The following is a 15,536-nucleotide window of genomic DNA, read 5'->3' as shown; positions in this document are numbered from 1 at the left end:
ATAATGCACTCCTCCCATTTCTTTGCTACGGTGGTGTCTGAGAAGGCCAACTGAGGAAACTGAGATTCTACCTCCCCTGGTAGTAATGAGGTATGCCTCCACTTTTCTCTATTAGAACAGTGTCCAAGGAATCCAGATAAAATATAAGGGTTAAATAAGATACAGAGTTAAACATAATAACATAACACAGTGCCTCAAATTGTCTAGGTTTCCATTGAGAATCATTTGTCATACCAAGAACCTATAAGATCTCAAACAGAATGCAAAAAAATGATGGCCAGTGGATGCTGCTGTGAACATAGCAGAGATACTGAGATTTGATGACAAATATGTTAAAATAGCCATCATAAAAACGCTTAAGCAATTTCAAGCACAGATGAAAAAAAAAAACCCAAAGTCTTAGCAAAGAAGTGAAAGATATAAAGGAGAACCAAATGAAAATTATAGAAGTGAAAAATACTATAATTAGGTTTTTTTTTTAACTCAGGGGATTGACTCAGCTAGTAGAATAGAGAGGGCAGAGGAAAGCACCAGTAAACTTATAGATAGAACAATATAAATTACCCACTCTGAACATCAAGAAAAAAGACTGATAAGGGCTCAAGGGCCAGAAGGAGAGAAGAAAGAGTGAAACTAAAAAAGTACTCAAAGAAGTAATGGCTAGAGACATCTCAAATTTGGTAAAATGCATAAATATACATATTTGAAAATCTTGAGCAAACTCCAGGATAGACACAAAGAAATCCACACCAAAAAGCATAGTCAAATTTCAGTTTTTCAAGAAAAAAATCTTGAAAGCAAGGAAAAAGAAATGATATTTTAGCTACTGAAGAAACATAATTTGAATGATGGTGGAATTCTCTTGAGAAACCAGGAGGCCAGAAACAAGTGGCAAAGCATTTTTCAAGTGTTGGATAAAAAAACAAGAACAAAAACAAAACAAAAACTGTCAACTCAGAATCCTGTGCCCATCAAGACATTCTCATATGAAGGAAAACTTAGAGAATTAACTGCCATTAGATCTTTTCTAAGAACTGCCCAAAGGAAGTTCTCCAAATAGAAAGGAATGATAGAAGAAGGAATCTTGAAACTTCAGGAAGGAAGAAAGAATACAGCACAAATATGTGTAAATGCAATAGACCTTCCTTGTCTTCTTGAGTTTCCTACATTATGTTTGACAGTTCAAGGAAAGATGATAGCACTATTTGACGTGGTCTTAAATGTATTTAAAGGAATATTTAATAAAATTATGTTGCAGATGAGAGAAGATAAAGGGACATAAAGGGAGGTAAGGTTTCTATATGTCACTTAAATGGGTTGGCATGAATAGACTGTGATGAGTTATGCATACATACCTAGAGCAAACACTAAAAACTATATAAAGAGATATATTCAAACACACTATAGATAAATCAAAATGGGATTTAAAAATAATGTTCAAATAACCCACAAGAAGACAAGAAAAAGAAAACAAAAATGGAAAATGGGAAATAGAAAACAAAATCAAACATCTGATTTATGCTCTAAAATACTAATAATCACATTCAATGTAAATGATTTAAAAGCACAAAAGACAAATTGACAGAGTTAATTTAAAAATATAGCATGCTTTTTACAAGAAATTCACTTCACATATAATGATTTTAGCAAGTTGAAAGTAAATTTTTAAAAAAGCCATATGCAAGCTCAGGTCACCTGTATGGCTCAGTCAGTTAAGCATCCAACTTTTGATTTCCACTCAGGTCATGATCACAGTTCATGAGCTTGAGCCCCCACGCCAGCTTGGGATTCTTTCTCTCCCTTTCTCTGCCTGTCTTCTGCTTTCACTCTCTCTCTCCCTCTCTAAATAAGTAAATAAACATTAAAAAAAAAACGCAAATCAAACAAAAAGCAGAGGTAGCTATGTTACTATCAAATAAAGTAAGCCAGAGAGGGATATCAGAAAATATTGAAAAGGTCATCCACCAAGAAATCTTAGCAATCCTAAATGTTTATGCACCAAATAGCAAAACTGCAAAATGTGGGAAGCAAAAACCAATAGAACTGAAAGGAAAAATAGATAAATCCATAATTATAGTTGAATACACCAACCTTCCTCTCTCAACAAATGATGGAACAGTTAGAAATTTACCAGTGTTATACAATAACTCAAAAACGTCATCAACTGAAAGGATCTAGTTAATTTTATAGAACACACTGCCCAGCAACAACAGAATACACATTGTTTTTCAGTGCCTATGGAACATGTACTAAGATAGATCATATCCTGACCATTAAAAAAACCTCTATAAATTTAAAGAATTCAAATCATACAGAGTGTGTTTTCCAGCTACAAGAGAATCAAACTACAAAGCAATAACAAATAACAGAAAAATTTTAAATACTTGGCAACTACACAACACATTTCTAAACAATCAATTGAAGAGGAAGTCTCAAGGGAAATATAAAAGTACACTGAACTGAAAGAAATAAAAATACAGAATATGTGAATTTATGGGATGCTGTCCTTTCATTGTAATTTCTCTGAGTCTTTATATTTAATGACGAGGAAAATTAATAGCCATGAATGCATCCATTAGAAAAGAAGTTTCAATTTAGTAATTTAAACTTCTCTCTTAAAATCCTACAAAAAAAGAGAACAAAATAAACCCAAAGCAAGCAAAAGAAAGGAAACCAATGCACTTAAAAACAGAACAACAACAAAACCTATAGACAAAAGTCCAGAAAACAAAACAAACAAAAAAAAATGGATTCTTTGAAAACATGAAAAAAAATCTAGGAAGACAGATAAAGGGGAGTGAAGATACCAGTTATCAATATCAGGAATGAAACAGGTAAAATACAATATCAATTGTAATGCCTAAAAAATAATGAAATATTCAGATGTAAATCTAAATAAACTTGCATGGGACATGTATGCTGAGAACTATGGAATGCTAATGAAAGAAACTTTTAAAGATCTAAGTAAATGAATTCATTGATTAGTACTCAACATAGTAAAGATCTCCATTGTCTTCAAATCAATATAAAGTTTTAGTATGATTCCTATCAAAATGTCAGCATGATTTTTTCTTATAGATATACACAAGATTTGTCTGCAATTTATATGGAAGGGCAAAGGAACTAGAATCAGCAAAACGTCTTTTGAAAAGAAGAATAAAGTGGAAGTCCATCTACCCAGTGTCTAGATGTGTATAGTTATGGCAATCAAGATTGCGTAGCGTTAGTAAGAAGGCCTAAAGATCAATAGAACAGAATAGAAAACCCAGAAATGACCCACACAATTACACTCAATTTGTTTTTGTTTTTTTTTTTTTTTCTGGGGGGTTTTTGTTTCTGTTTTTGTTTTTACAAAGGGGCAAAAGCAATTTATGGAAAAAAATGGAGCTTTTTCAACAAAGGGTTTTAGGCACAATAGCACATTGACAGCAAAAAAACAAACCTCAGTGCAAGTCTCACACCTCATGCAAAAATTAACTTGAAATATATCACAGAATTAATTGTGAAACATAAAGCCATAACACTTCTAGAAAAACACACACAGAAGAGAAAATCTCTGAGAGTTGGACTTGGCAAAATGTTTTTAGATTCTAAAAGTATGATCCATAAAAGAGAAAATGGTAACTTGGATTTCATCAAAATTGAAAACATTTGCTCTGTGAAAGCTCATTTGAAGAAGATGAGAAGACAAGTTACAAACTGAGAGAGAAAATACATTTGCAAGCCACATCTCTGACAAAAGTCTAATGTCTAGAATATATAAAGAACTCTCAAATAACAATATTAAAAAAACAACAAATCAATCGGAAAATGGGCAGAAGACATCGAGACTCCTCACTGAAAAAGATCTACAGACAGAAGGTGAGCACAAAAGATATTCAGCATCAGTAACTATTAGGGAAATTCAAGTTAAAAGCATAGTGAGATATCACTACACATCTATCAGGAAGGCTACAATAAAATATATCAACAACATCAAATGCTGTCGAGGGTGCGGCAAACTGAATCACTCATACATTACTGTGGGGATTTAAAATAGCACAAACACGCTGGAAAACAGTTTGGCTGCTTTCTAAAAATAATTAAATATGCAACTATCCTGTGACTCAGAAATTGCACTTCTTGGCATTTTCTTCAGAGAAGTGAAAACTTAAGCTTACACAAAAACTTGTATGCAGATGTTTATAGCAGCTGTTCATAATAGCTAACAACCCACATGGCCTTCGTCAGGTGAATGGTTAAACACACAATGGTATGTCCATACCTTGGAATACTACTGTGCAGTTAAAAAAAAAAAAAAAAAGGAGCTAAGTACTGATATATCAGCAATCTGGATGCATAGGAGAATGATGCTGGGGGGTGGGGGGGAGAAGCCAGTCCCCAAAGGTCACACATCGTATGATTATATCTATGTTCTCTTCTCTTCCCGAAGTGACAGATATTCTATAACGCATTCTAAAGAATTCTAGAATATAAAGGAATGGAGAACATGGTGGTTTCTGGGCATTAAGGAGAGGAGTCAGGTGGGACGTTAGTGTGGAAGTAAAGGGCAACAGGAGGAATTTCTGTAATGCTATAAGTGCTGTGTATCTTGACTATCAATGTAAATATCCTTGGGGTGACATTTTTTGCTATGTTTCTTCCCAAGATGTTTCCATTGGAGAAAATTGGTCAAAAGGTACACAGCATTTCTCTATATCATATTATTTCCTACAACTGCATGTAATCCTACAATTAAATCAAAATTAAATTTTATTTATTTATTTATTTAAATAAAAGGCAAACAGGGTTCAGACTGAATTTGACCTGTAGACTATAGTGTGCTGACTCTGGCTTAAGCAGTCTGGTCACTGGTCACTGCTTACCTCTCACACCTTGTACTAGCCTTGTTTTCCCCTGTCTCACTGAGCTTTGACTGTAGGGCCTCCTCTGTTCCACAGACAGCCCGACACTGTTCCTCCCTCAGGACTTTCATACTTCTTGTGCCTTCTTAGAGAACTCTTACCACTTGCATTCACTCAGGAGACTGCACTAATTATTCGGGCTTTTCTCTGATGTTGAGTGTATGCCTCCTTCATTCCATCCCCATTCACTTTATTCTTTCTTCATCTTAACATTTTTATTCAGTGGAATAACCATTTTCTGTTTACTTGTCAATCATTTGTCTCCTCTCTAGGATTTAAACTCCATGAGAGCAAGGCCTTGTCTCTCGTGTTTACCGCTACATTTTCAGCACCCAGCACACTTGGTTAGCACTGAGTTAGTGTGCAGTAAGTATATTTTAAATGATCCAATGAAAGACCTATATAGATCTTTTTTCTTTCAAAGAAAGAACAAAGCTAGGGGTGCCTGGGTGGCTCAGTCTGTTAAGCGTCTGACTCTTGGCTTCAGCTTAGGTCATGATCTCACAGTCATGAGCCCAGGCCCCGCATCAGGCTCTGCCCTGACAATGCAGAGTGTGCTTGGGATTCTCTCTCTCCCTCTCTCTCTGCCCCTCCCACCAGTCATGTGCATCTGTACATATCCTCTCTCTCTCTCAAAATAAATACACATAAAAAAGAAAGAAAGAAGCTAATAGTTTTAGTTAGGTTTTCTTTTGGGGGGGTTGGGTTCATTCATTTACTGTTTGTTCATTTGTCCTTCATTATTAAATGCCTATTACATGCTAGGTTCTGAGCCAGGCACTTGAGCTGTGTTTTCTCATAAAGTCTCCAGAAATGCCTCTATATAAGGGACCAGTCCTTCCTGAGGAGCCTGAGGCATTCTTTGGGGTGAAGCATTTGCTGGGCACTCTCAGGGTCTCCAAACCTGCATGGGATCAGTCGAGACTTCAGTCCCCACATTCTTGTCTGCAAGCTGCCGCCCCCCACCCACGTAAAGAAAGGAAACGGAAGTCCAGCTGGGTTCAGGCACATGTCCAACACACAAAGCAAGTGAGCAGACGTGCCTGGGCAGGAATTCTGATCTTCCGCTTTCTAGTGTATTGGCACATGTCCTTTCTGCTCAGTGACATCTGCTCCTGACAAAGAAAAGAGGAAGGCTTCTCAGACCAAGGCCACCCTACTCTGGCATTCCCCCATCACACACTTGCAGGGGCTTTATTTTCCCATTCAAATTATGCTTGTGCTTCTTTGTTTGTTCTATTACTAGTCCTCTGTCTGACAGATATGTATATTCCTTATCTCTCAAACTAGATTCTAAGCTCCTTCAAATTACCCACAACAGCAGCTGCCACTTGCTAGCATTGCGTTGAGCATTTGACGCATTTGTCTCACTGTATTAGTTATCTATTGCTGTATAACAAATCATCCCCAAATTGAGCAGCTGCAGACTAAAAGCTTGTATTATCTCCCATAATCTTTGAGGATTAGAAATTCAAGAGTGGCTTAGGCAGGTGGGTCTGGCCCCCATAAGATTGTAGTCAGGATGTCCGCTGGGGCTGTAGTTCTCTAAAGTGACTTTACCGGGGCTGGAGTTTCTGTTTCCAAGCTTACTCGTGTGTTGTTGGAAGGTCAGCCTTGCTGGCTGTTGGCCAGAGGCTTCAGTCCCTTGCTTACAACACGGAAGCTTGATTTCACCACAGCAAGTGCTATGAAAGTGAGGGAGGGAGACAGAGAGAAGTTTCAGTCTTCTGTCATCTAATCTTGGAAATGATATACCATGGGGTCCACCATATGCTATTGGTCATGCAGACCAATGCTGGTAGAGTGTGGGAGGAGGCTACCCAGGGTGTGAATACCAGTAGCAGGAATCATGGGAGGCCATCTTTGATGCTGGATTTCACTCTGTCTACTCCTTACATGTATCACATGAAGATAAGATGAGGTTGAGGCACTGGCAAGAGGTTACACAGCTTACAAGAAGCAGAGTTCGGATTCAAAGTCAAAGTCTACACACAGACATACTATACATCCTGTCTGGCACTCAGAGGGTTTATTAAAAAAAAAAATCAAGGGGCTACTACGTTCCAGACACTATGCTAAGCGTGCAGTTGTACCTGAAGACAAGGCAAGAAGGTCCATAGTATTACCAACTTTGCATTTATGTGGGGGAGAGAGGTGATAAACGTGGAAAAATTGAAATAGTATGCAAGTCATCTCAAATGATGATATTACTAGATGTAGGCTGCCCTCTCCCACCTGCAGGGACTCCGGGAATGAAGTCCACTCTGGATGAAGGTATGATCAATATGGGGGTGATTGGAAAACCCACTTCATGTACTCAGAACACCTCTCCCACACTCACCGATCAACTGCAAGTTTAATTCTAGCTCTGCCTTTAATTTGCTATGTTACGTTATTCAAGCACTTTCACCTCTCTGAGCCTCAGCTTCCCCATGAATCACCCTTAAGTTTGTCTTCAGACATAAAATGTTCTAATGTAAAGGGTAGTAAGTATGGCGGGTGGGGCCCCAGGCCGGTACTAGGGGACTGGCTGTGTGCCCTCTACTCGTGTGCCGGGGGATTTGCAGGGATGGATGCCCTCCTGCTCTCTGAGCCTTGATTTTAAAGTAAGAAGGTGAGGTCCGCTCTAAATCCGATTTAGATTCTGAAATCTTTGCTCCAGTTTCCCAAGATGAGAAATATGTCATTCAGCAACAGGAGAGTGCAGTGAGGTGCCTGGGCATCAGTAAGAGCTACAGACCCAGAAGGCCTGAAAAGCCCTACCCCTTCTCCTCAGTTTCCTGACCTGTAAAATAGGACTAATGATATTGCCAGCCTGTATTGGTTTCCTGTGACTCCTCTACCAAAGCACCACACACTGTGTTCTTTAAGATGACAGAAATGCATTCTCTCTCCGTTCCAGAGGGCACAAGTGCAAAGTCATGGTGCTCTCAGGGTCACGTTCCCTCCAAGGGGCTTCCTTGCCTCTTCCAGCCTCTGGGGGTTGCAGCATTTGCTGGCTTGTGGGCACACCTCTGTAGTCTCAGCTCTGCCTTTACACAGGCGTCTCACCTGTGTGTGTGATCTCTCTGCATCTCTCTTGTGTGGACCTTCATGACCACATTTAGACCTACTTCGATCACCCAGGTAGTCAATTTCACGTAAGAACTTTAATCTGCTGGAACTTGACCGTAGAAGGTGATGTTCACAGGTTTCAGGGCTCAAACCCATGAACCATGAGATTATGACCTGAGCCGAAATCAGCTGCTCAAGTGACTGAGCCATGCAGGCGCCGCCAGAACATACTTTTTTTTTTTTAATGTTTTATTTATTTCTAGGAGAGAGAGAGAGAGAAAGAGAGAGAGACAGCGTGAGCAGGGGAGGGTCAGAGAGAGAGGGAGTCACAGACTGAAACAGGCTCCAGGCTCTGAGCTGGCAGTCAGCACAGAGCCCGACGCGGGGCTCAAACCCACGAACCGCGAGATCATGACCTAAGCGAAAGTCGGACGCTTAACTGACTAAGCCACCCAGGCGCCCAGAACATACTTTTTTTTTAAAGAACGAAGGTGGTAGGGAATCAGCAGGGGATGGGACGAACTGTAATTCGTGCCCCAGATACCGCCTGTCACCCGGTGAGAAGGTCGGCCATTCTTTCCAGCGCTCATCCCCAGTCTCTGCAGACAGACAAACGCAGCCCCGAGGACCAGTAAATGGCTCCCAAATGACCCCATGACCAGGTGCCCTCCTGTCTGACATTGAACGTTTAGAGACAAGCAGGGACTTCCTCTGAACTTGTATTAATATTTACAGCACTTCACTCACATGGAAAATTGATTTTTCTTTTTAAGCACAAAATGTAGCCAGTTTTATAACCTTTCTGCAGCTTGACAAAGGCCATTTATAACCTACTTTCTCCGTCACCCTCCCTGGCGCCAGTCTCAAATGTCTCAAAGAACTCTCATGCATTGGTAATTATGATTCTTCTTAGGCAAAATTTAATTTCCAGGAGGGCTGACCTTTTTTTTGTGGTTATTGTTATTGTGGTCTTTATAAATTGATTTGTGTGTATGTGTTTGTTATTGACGTGGATCAGGATGGCGGCTTGGAAAAGGAACCAGGGAGCTGGGTGCGGGCTGTGCAGTAGGGGCATTTTAATCAGTGATGTCCAGTGATGGATAAGGTGGGCTGAGCTCTGGGTGTTAATCTTTGTGGACAAGAAATGCCAACAGGGTGACTGAAATTAAAACCTAGTACCGTTTTCAGTCCTGAATGCAAGAGAAGCTGGAAACTGCTTCTCCATCTGCTGGACTGGAAATGATTAGCTCCACTCATCAAATGATGGAAAATAAATTATATAGCCAGTTGTCCCTACAGTATAGGACCTTCTGTTTATGGAGCACTTAGCAGATCCCAGGCACGCTGAGAAGAGCATTTGACTGAGGTCAGCCAAGATTGGAGTCCCTGGGGTACTTTTAGGGACCAGAGGGCTACTGGTTTGGTTACCTGGAGACAGGTGTCCCTGGTCAAACAGGATCTGAAACATCTGCAGAGGACCTTGCCTATCAGCTTAAGGGAGATTCAATGTGGGATTGGTTGGGAAAATGCAGTTATTTATTTAAGCTGGGCAATGATGATGGATAAATACCACTTAGCAGAGTGGTGTGGAAGAGAGCAGACTGAAATTTGCAGGCTCCTGCTGTGGCCGTGCAAGGGTTCCATTCAGGACTCTGGAGACAGGGATGGAGACTAGAGAGTCAGATTCAAGACAGGAAGGGAGAGAGCTCATGTTTGATGAGTACCAAATTCCGAAGCAAGTTTCCTACTCCCAGGATCCAACTGAAGCTTCCCAACAAATGCATAAGTGTAGGTGCTCTGCCCATTTAACAGACAAGGAGGTTGAGGCTCAGAGATGGTGAGTAACTTGCCCCAGGTCACAGAATGAGAGAGGAAGAGCTGGAGTTTAAAACTCAGGTTGGTAGGAACTCTTTAAAATATACCAGGCTGCCTGCCAGAGGTATTCGTGTTTATCAGTGGCAGAGCCTATTGGTTAATAATCAATACAATAATGATGGTGATTCCAGCAGAGTCAATAATCATAGCAGCTAAGACTCGCTGCACAGTTGCCTCATGAGCCACAGTGTCCTCAGCACTTTGCTGACGGTACCTCCATCTAGTCTCACATGTCTACCGGGCGGATATAACAAGCATCCCATTTCACAGGTGGGCACAATGAGTTCAGAGAGCCCATACAACTATTAATTGGCCAAACAAGACTTTGTAACTCTCTCTGTGGTCCCTGACGCATGCTCCTTTTCAGAAGGTGGGAGGAGAGGGCTCGATGGGACCCACCCACCTCCTTGGCCGTGACTGTCCTGTCTGTCTCTTCCCGAGCAGTGCCCCGAGGAGCTGAGGCCCATGAAGGACGGCTCTGGATGCTACGACCACTCCAAAGGCATCGACTGCTCGGATGGCTTCAACGGTGGCTGTGAGCAGCTATGCCTGCAGCAGACGCTGCCTTTGCCCTATGATGCCACGTCCAGCACCATCTTCATGTTCTGCGGGTGAGTCTCTGTCCCCGAGGCCCTTCACAGCAGCGGGAGATGAGGAAAAAAGGTCAGGAACTGCAGTCAGGCCGGGACAGGCCTGACCTTCAATGAAATGGCCTTTCTGTGTCTGTTTTCTTAGCCCAAGAAGCAAAAGGCTTCTTCCATTGGGTATAGGGAAGAAGAAAGGAAGAAGTAAAATAAATAATTGATTGATACTTATAATAAATGGAATCTGTGCTCGGCTGTGTCTTGGGGTCAGGACTTTTTTTTGCTGAAGCCCCCCTGTCCCTTCTGTGTCTCCTCTACAGCCCTGGCCAGTGTGGCTTGGAGACCAGAGCAGGTTGGCACCTTGAAAGTGTCACTAAGAAACCAGCAGGTGTGTGCTTGAGAAAAGGCTTAGGCCAGACTGTTAACCCTGTTTCTGCAGTAAGTTCGCAGTGCAAATCCAGGGACGGCCTCTCTGCCCTAACGCCCTATCTGTAAGGATAATTACGTGGAGGCGAGGAGGTGGAAAGGAAGCCATGCAGGCAAATGCTAAGAACTCAGTGGAGTTTTAAAATGTGTCTGAGACTGAAAGAATGAGCACATTGGGACCAGCTTGCTCAGTACCCTGGGGCAAGTCACTTTCCTTCTCTGGGCCGCAGTCTAAGCACACATTAAAGGAGATATTTGGCCCACGATGCCTAACATTTCTTCCCGTTTACCTTGCTTTCCATTCGGAGGGCTGAAGTGGGAATTACTGCAGTCACGAACGGCATCCAGGGTGGGGCTGGGTCCTCAGTTATTACTCATGAAAACGGCACCGACCCCCTCTTCTTCAGTCTCTTTCTGGTGACATCTTCCTGTTTAAAAATTTCCTCATCTTTTGACGTTCTGTGACTCAAAAATAATCCAGTGCTCGTACAAGAACCTTGGTCATTGAAAAATGCTCAGTGCTTTACTAAGAGGAAGACAGAATAAGGCATTTAGCAAAAGCCTGTTCAGTCCTACATATTATGCAAAAGAGCGTGGGGGAGTGTGTATGAGTTTAAACTCAGTTTAACAGAAAATTAACTTTATCTGCATGGTTCTTGTCCAGGGTTCTAGTTTTCCTTCTGAGACTTGTTTCAGGGCTTCCCCTCCTGCCCCAGTTACACTTGGGGCTGCAGGTGCCTTTGAGCAGGTGTTGCAGCAGCTTGCCAGAGGCCCTGGATGTGTATCAGTAAAATAAATAAGAAATAAATTAGTGTATGCAGACCTGAATTTATAGCTGTCTCCCCTCAGCTTAAGTGACTGCGGGCAGTGTTGAGTAAATTATGCATGGGCTTAGATCTGAGGCCTGAATACAGAATCAGCCGTGTTCTTATCATTATTTTTCTCCCTGTGTACTTGGTGGTGGGGTGGTCCTTCTGATGCAAATAACAACAGGCACAGCAGCAGGTACGGCAGTAATGGATTGGGACATAGAAACTGTCACTACCTTTTTCCATCGTAGCGCACTGCAGAGCTCATGGGGAACCCACAGACTCCAGTTCTCATCTGAGCTCTAGAGATAAATCCCTCTTAGACATTGGGCAAGTCTCTGGGATCCTCTGGTCTTCCATTTCCTCATCCCTAAACTTTTTATATTTACACAATATAATGATGGTTGTGAAGAGTGCACAGTTATTTGCTGTTTATTACTCCCTTAAGGTTAAGTCATGTGTCTGAGGTCACATAGTTAGGAATGTAGCTCACTGCCTCCTTGCTGTGTGACCTTGAGCAAGTTACTTAAAGTCTCTGTGCCTCCCTTTCCTCCTCTGTAAAATAGGGATGATAATAGGATCTCTTTATGGAGTTGTTAAGAGGACTAAAATGCTTTACATCATCGTGTACATGAGTATCTGTAAGTACTTATTTTTAAAAAAAATTTTTTTACAAATAGTTTATTGTCACGTTGGTTTCCATATAACACCCAGTGCTCATCCCCACAAGTGCCCCCCTCCATGCCCATCTCCCCCCTCCTCCCCATACCCATCAGTCCTCAGTTTGTTCTCNTGTGAAGAGTGCACAGTTATTTGCTGTTTATTACTCCCTTAAGGTTAAGTCATGTGTCTGAGGTCACATAGTTAGGAATGTAGCTCACTGCCTCCTTGCTGTGTGACCTTGAGCAAGTTACTTAAAGTCTCTGTGCCTCCCTTTCCTCCTCTGTAAAATAGGGATGATAATAGGATCTCTTTATGGAGTTGTTAAGAGGACTAAAATGCTTTACATCATCGTGTACATGAGTATCTGTAAGTACTTATTTTTAAAAAAAATTTTTTTACAAATAGTTTATTGTCACGTTGGTTTCCATATAACACCCAGTGCTCATCCCCACAAGTGCCCCCCTCCATGCCCATCTCCCCCCTCCTCCCCATACCCATCAGTCCTCAGTTTGTTCTCAGTATTCAAGAGTCTTTCATGGTTTGCTTCTCTCCCTCTCCCCCATTATTTCCCCCCTTTTAATGTTTATTTCTGAGAGAGAGAGAGAGAGAGAGACAGCGTGAACAGAGGAGGATCAGAGAGAGAGGGAGACACAGAATCTGAAGCAGGCTCCAGGCTCTGAGCTAGCTGTCAGCACAGAGCCCGACGCGGGGCTCGAACCCACGAACCGTGAGATCATCACCTGAGCCGAAGTCGGACGCTCAACTGACTGAGCCACCCAGGCGCCCCTGTAAAGTACTTCTTAGCAGGGCCCTGCACAGAGTTAGCACTGTAGTTGTTAAATAAACTAATTACAGTGATTGATAAGTAGTAACAAAAGCCCCTCGCTCGCTCGGTGACTCAAAGTGCTCAAGTTCTTGGTTTTTAGGTTTGTGAGGTAGGGCAACCTAACTTTCCCAATCAGAAAAAGTCTCTGAAAGTTTTTTTTTTCTTTTTTTATTGGAGCAAAGTTGAGTTACAGTATTAGTTTCAGATGTACACCATACTGATCTGACTTTTATATACATTAGGAGATGCTCGCCATATTCAGTGTACTTAGTATCTGTCACTTTCAAAAGTTATTACACTGTTACTCCATTTTCTGTGTCATACTTTGCAACCATATGACTGACTTATTTTATAACTGGGAGTTTGATCCTCAAGCCCCTTGCCCTGTTTGCATCACTGTTCTTTCACTCCTTTCCCCTCTGGCCACCACTGGCTTGTTCTCTGTTTTTATAATTCTGTTTTCTTTCTTTGTTGTGATTTTTGAGATTCCACAGAAAAGTGAAATCATATGGTATTTTTCTTTCTCTGATTTATTTCCTGAGTATAATACCCTCTAAGTCCAACCATGTTGTCACAAATGGTGAGACTTCATTCTTTTTCTGTGCCTGAGTAATATTCCATGGTGTGTGTGTGGGTGTGTACACACCACATCTTTATTCATCTATAACTTTTTAAAAAACACTTATTATTGAGAGAGAGAGAGAGAATGAGCAGGGAAGGGGCAGAGAGAGGGGGAGACACAGAATCCAAAGCAGGCTCCAGGCTCTGAGCTGTCAGCACAGAGCCTGATGTGGGGCTCAAACTCATGGACTGCGAGATCATGACCTGAGCCGAAGCTGGACACTTAATGTACTGAGCCACCAAGGCCCCCCTCCGTTCATCTTTGATGGACACTTGGGCTGCTTCCATATCTTGGCTGTTGTAAATAATGCTGCAGTAAACACTGGGTCCACATATCTTTTCTAATTAGTGATTTCATTTTCTTCAGGTAATTACCCAGGAGTAGAACTGCTGGATCACAGGGTAGCTCTATTTTTAATTTTTTTAAGGAACTCCATACTGTTTTCCTAGTGGCTGCACCAGTTTGCATTCCCACCAACAGTTCACTGAGGTTTCCTTTTCCCCACATTCTTGTCAACACCTGTTATTTCCTGTCTTTTTGATACTAGCCATTATGACAGGTTTGAGGAGTTTTCTCATTGTGGTTTTGATTTGCATTTTTCTGACCTTCAGTGATATTGAAACAGCTTTTTGTGTGTCTGTTGGCCACTGGTATGTCTCCTTAGGGAAAATGCTATTCAGGTCCTCTGGCCATTTTTTAATCGGATTGTTCCTTGGTTTTTTGGTGTTGATAGGTCCAATAAGGGGTTAATATCCAAAACATAAGAAGAGCTCTGGATGTCTTAAATAAGAATGTGCTGGGAGCTATTGAAGCCCATCCAAATGCTGATAAACAGGACAACAAAGAAAATAAAACCCGGGTCTCCTAAAACCAACTGCAATGTCAACATGTTTTGAAGATTGCCTATTAGGGATGCAAATGAGAAGTTATCCACACTTGTTAGAAGCACTGTAAACAAAACAATGAAAGCCATTAGCAGGTACTTGTGAGAAAGTTGGGAGAGAAGTGGCATGTAATTGAATTAAGCAAGGGAAACAAGCCTTTGCTCAAGGAGACCTTCCAGACTTGCTCAAAGCTCCATGACCTTGCTGAGTCTTGGGTAGGCTCAGGTGTAATAAACCTCCCGGCAGACAGGTGAGTTAAGGCAGCTACCTTTTATGAAGCGCCTCCTTTGTGCCATGGCTGTGGTTAGTGCTTCGATTACAAGAGCCGATTCTTAATTCTCCTAACAACTCTGCAAGGGACGTACTATTATGATCTCCAGTGACCATCAAGAAAACCAGGCACAGAATGGCTCTGTGACTTTCCCAAGGTCACACAGCTGGTACATGGGGGTATTCGGGCTCCAACCAAGGCTGTGTGGCCCTGGTCTCCATCAAGACAGATCTGCTCTTATTCCTCGCCTCTGCCTACTTCTGTGTGGTCTTAAGGAAGTCCCTAAACCTCCGTAGCCTTTCCTTTTAAGTAGAATCAGGTGGATTGTGAAGATTGAATGCAGTTATGCTTGCACAGAGGCCAGCGTGCGTGAGCACCCAGTAAACGGCAGTTATGGCCAGTCTAATAAATATAAAGCCAGCTAATTGCATCATTCAGTGACTGAACTGTAGGTCTTATTTACCACTCTATCTCCAGCACTTAGAACAGTGCCTGGCTCTTAGTAGGTGCTCAAGTAATAATTGTTAAATGATGTTCTTCAGTTAATGTGGCTAAAGCAGTTATCCCCAGCCCACTTTCTAGCTGCAATTCCAGTTATGTCCCTTTTCCTGAATTAGG

The 15,536-nt window shown here is 41.8% G+C and overlaps 1 protein-coding gene across 3 annotated transcripts in view; it reads left to right on the top strand.

Annotated features, from left to right (window-relative positions):
• Nucleotides 1-15,536, top strand: part of ASTN2 (astrotactin 2) — an 881,037-nt gene that overhangs the window by 544,079 nt on the left and 321,422 nt on the right. For all 3 annotated transcript variants that reach the window (XM_077769932.1, XM_077769931.1, XM_077769933.1), the window contains one exon: nt 10,278-10,444. In XM_077769932.1, the coding sequence (XP_077626058.1) occupies nt 10,278-10,444 (167 nt within the window). The remainder of the gene's footprint in view (nt 1-10,277; nt 10,445-15,536) is intronic.

The sequence above is a fragment of the Crocuta crocuta genome, unplaced genomic scaffold, assembly GCF_008692635.1.
Source record: "Crocuta crocuta isolate KB4526 unplaced genomic scaffold, BGI_CrCroc_1.0 scaffold95, whole genome shotgun sequence".
NCBI classification, from domain to species: Eukaryota; Metazoa; Chordata; class Mammalia; order Carnivora; family Hyaenidae; genus Crocuta; species Crocuta crocuta.
The sequence above is the reverse complement of the archived record's forward strand: the minus strand, read 5'-3'. Positions and strand labels throughout refer to the sequence as shown.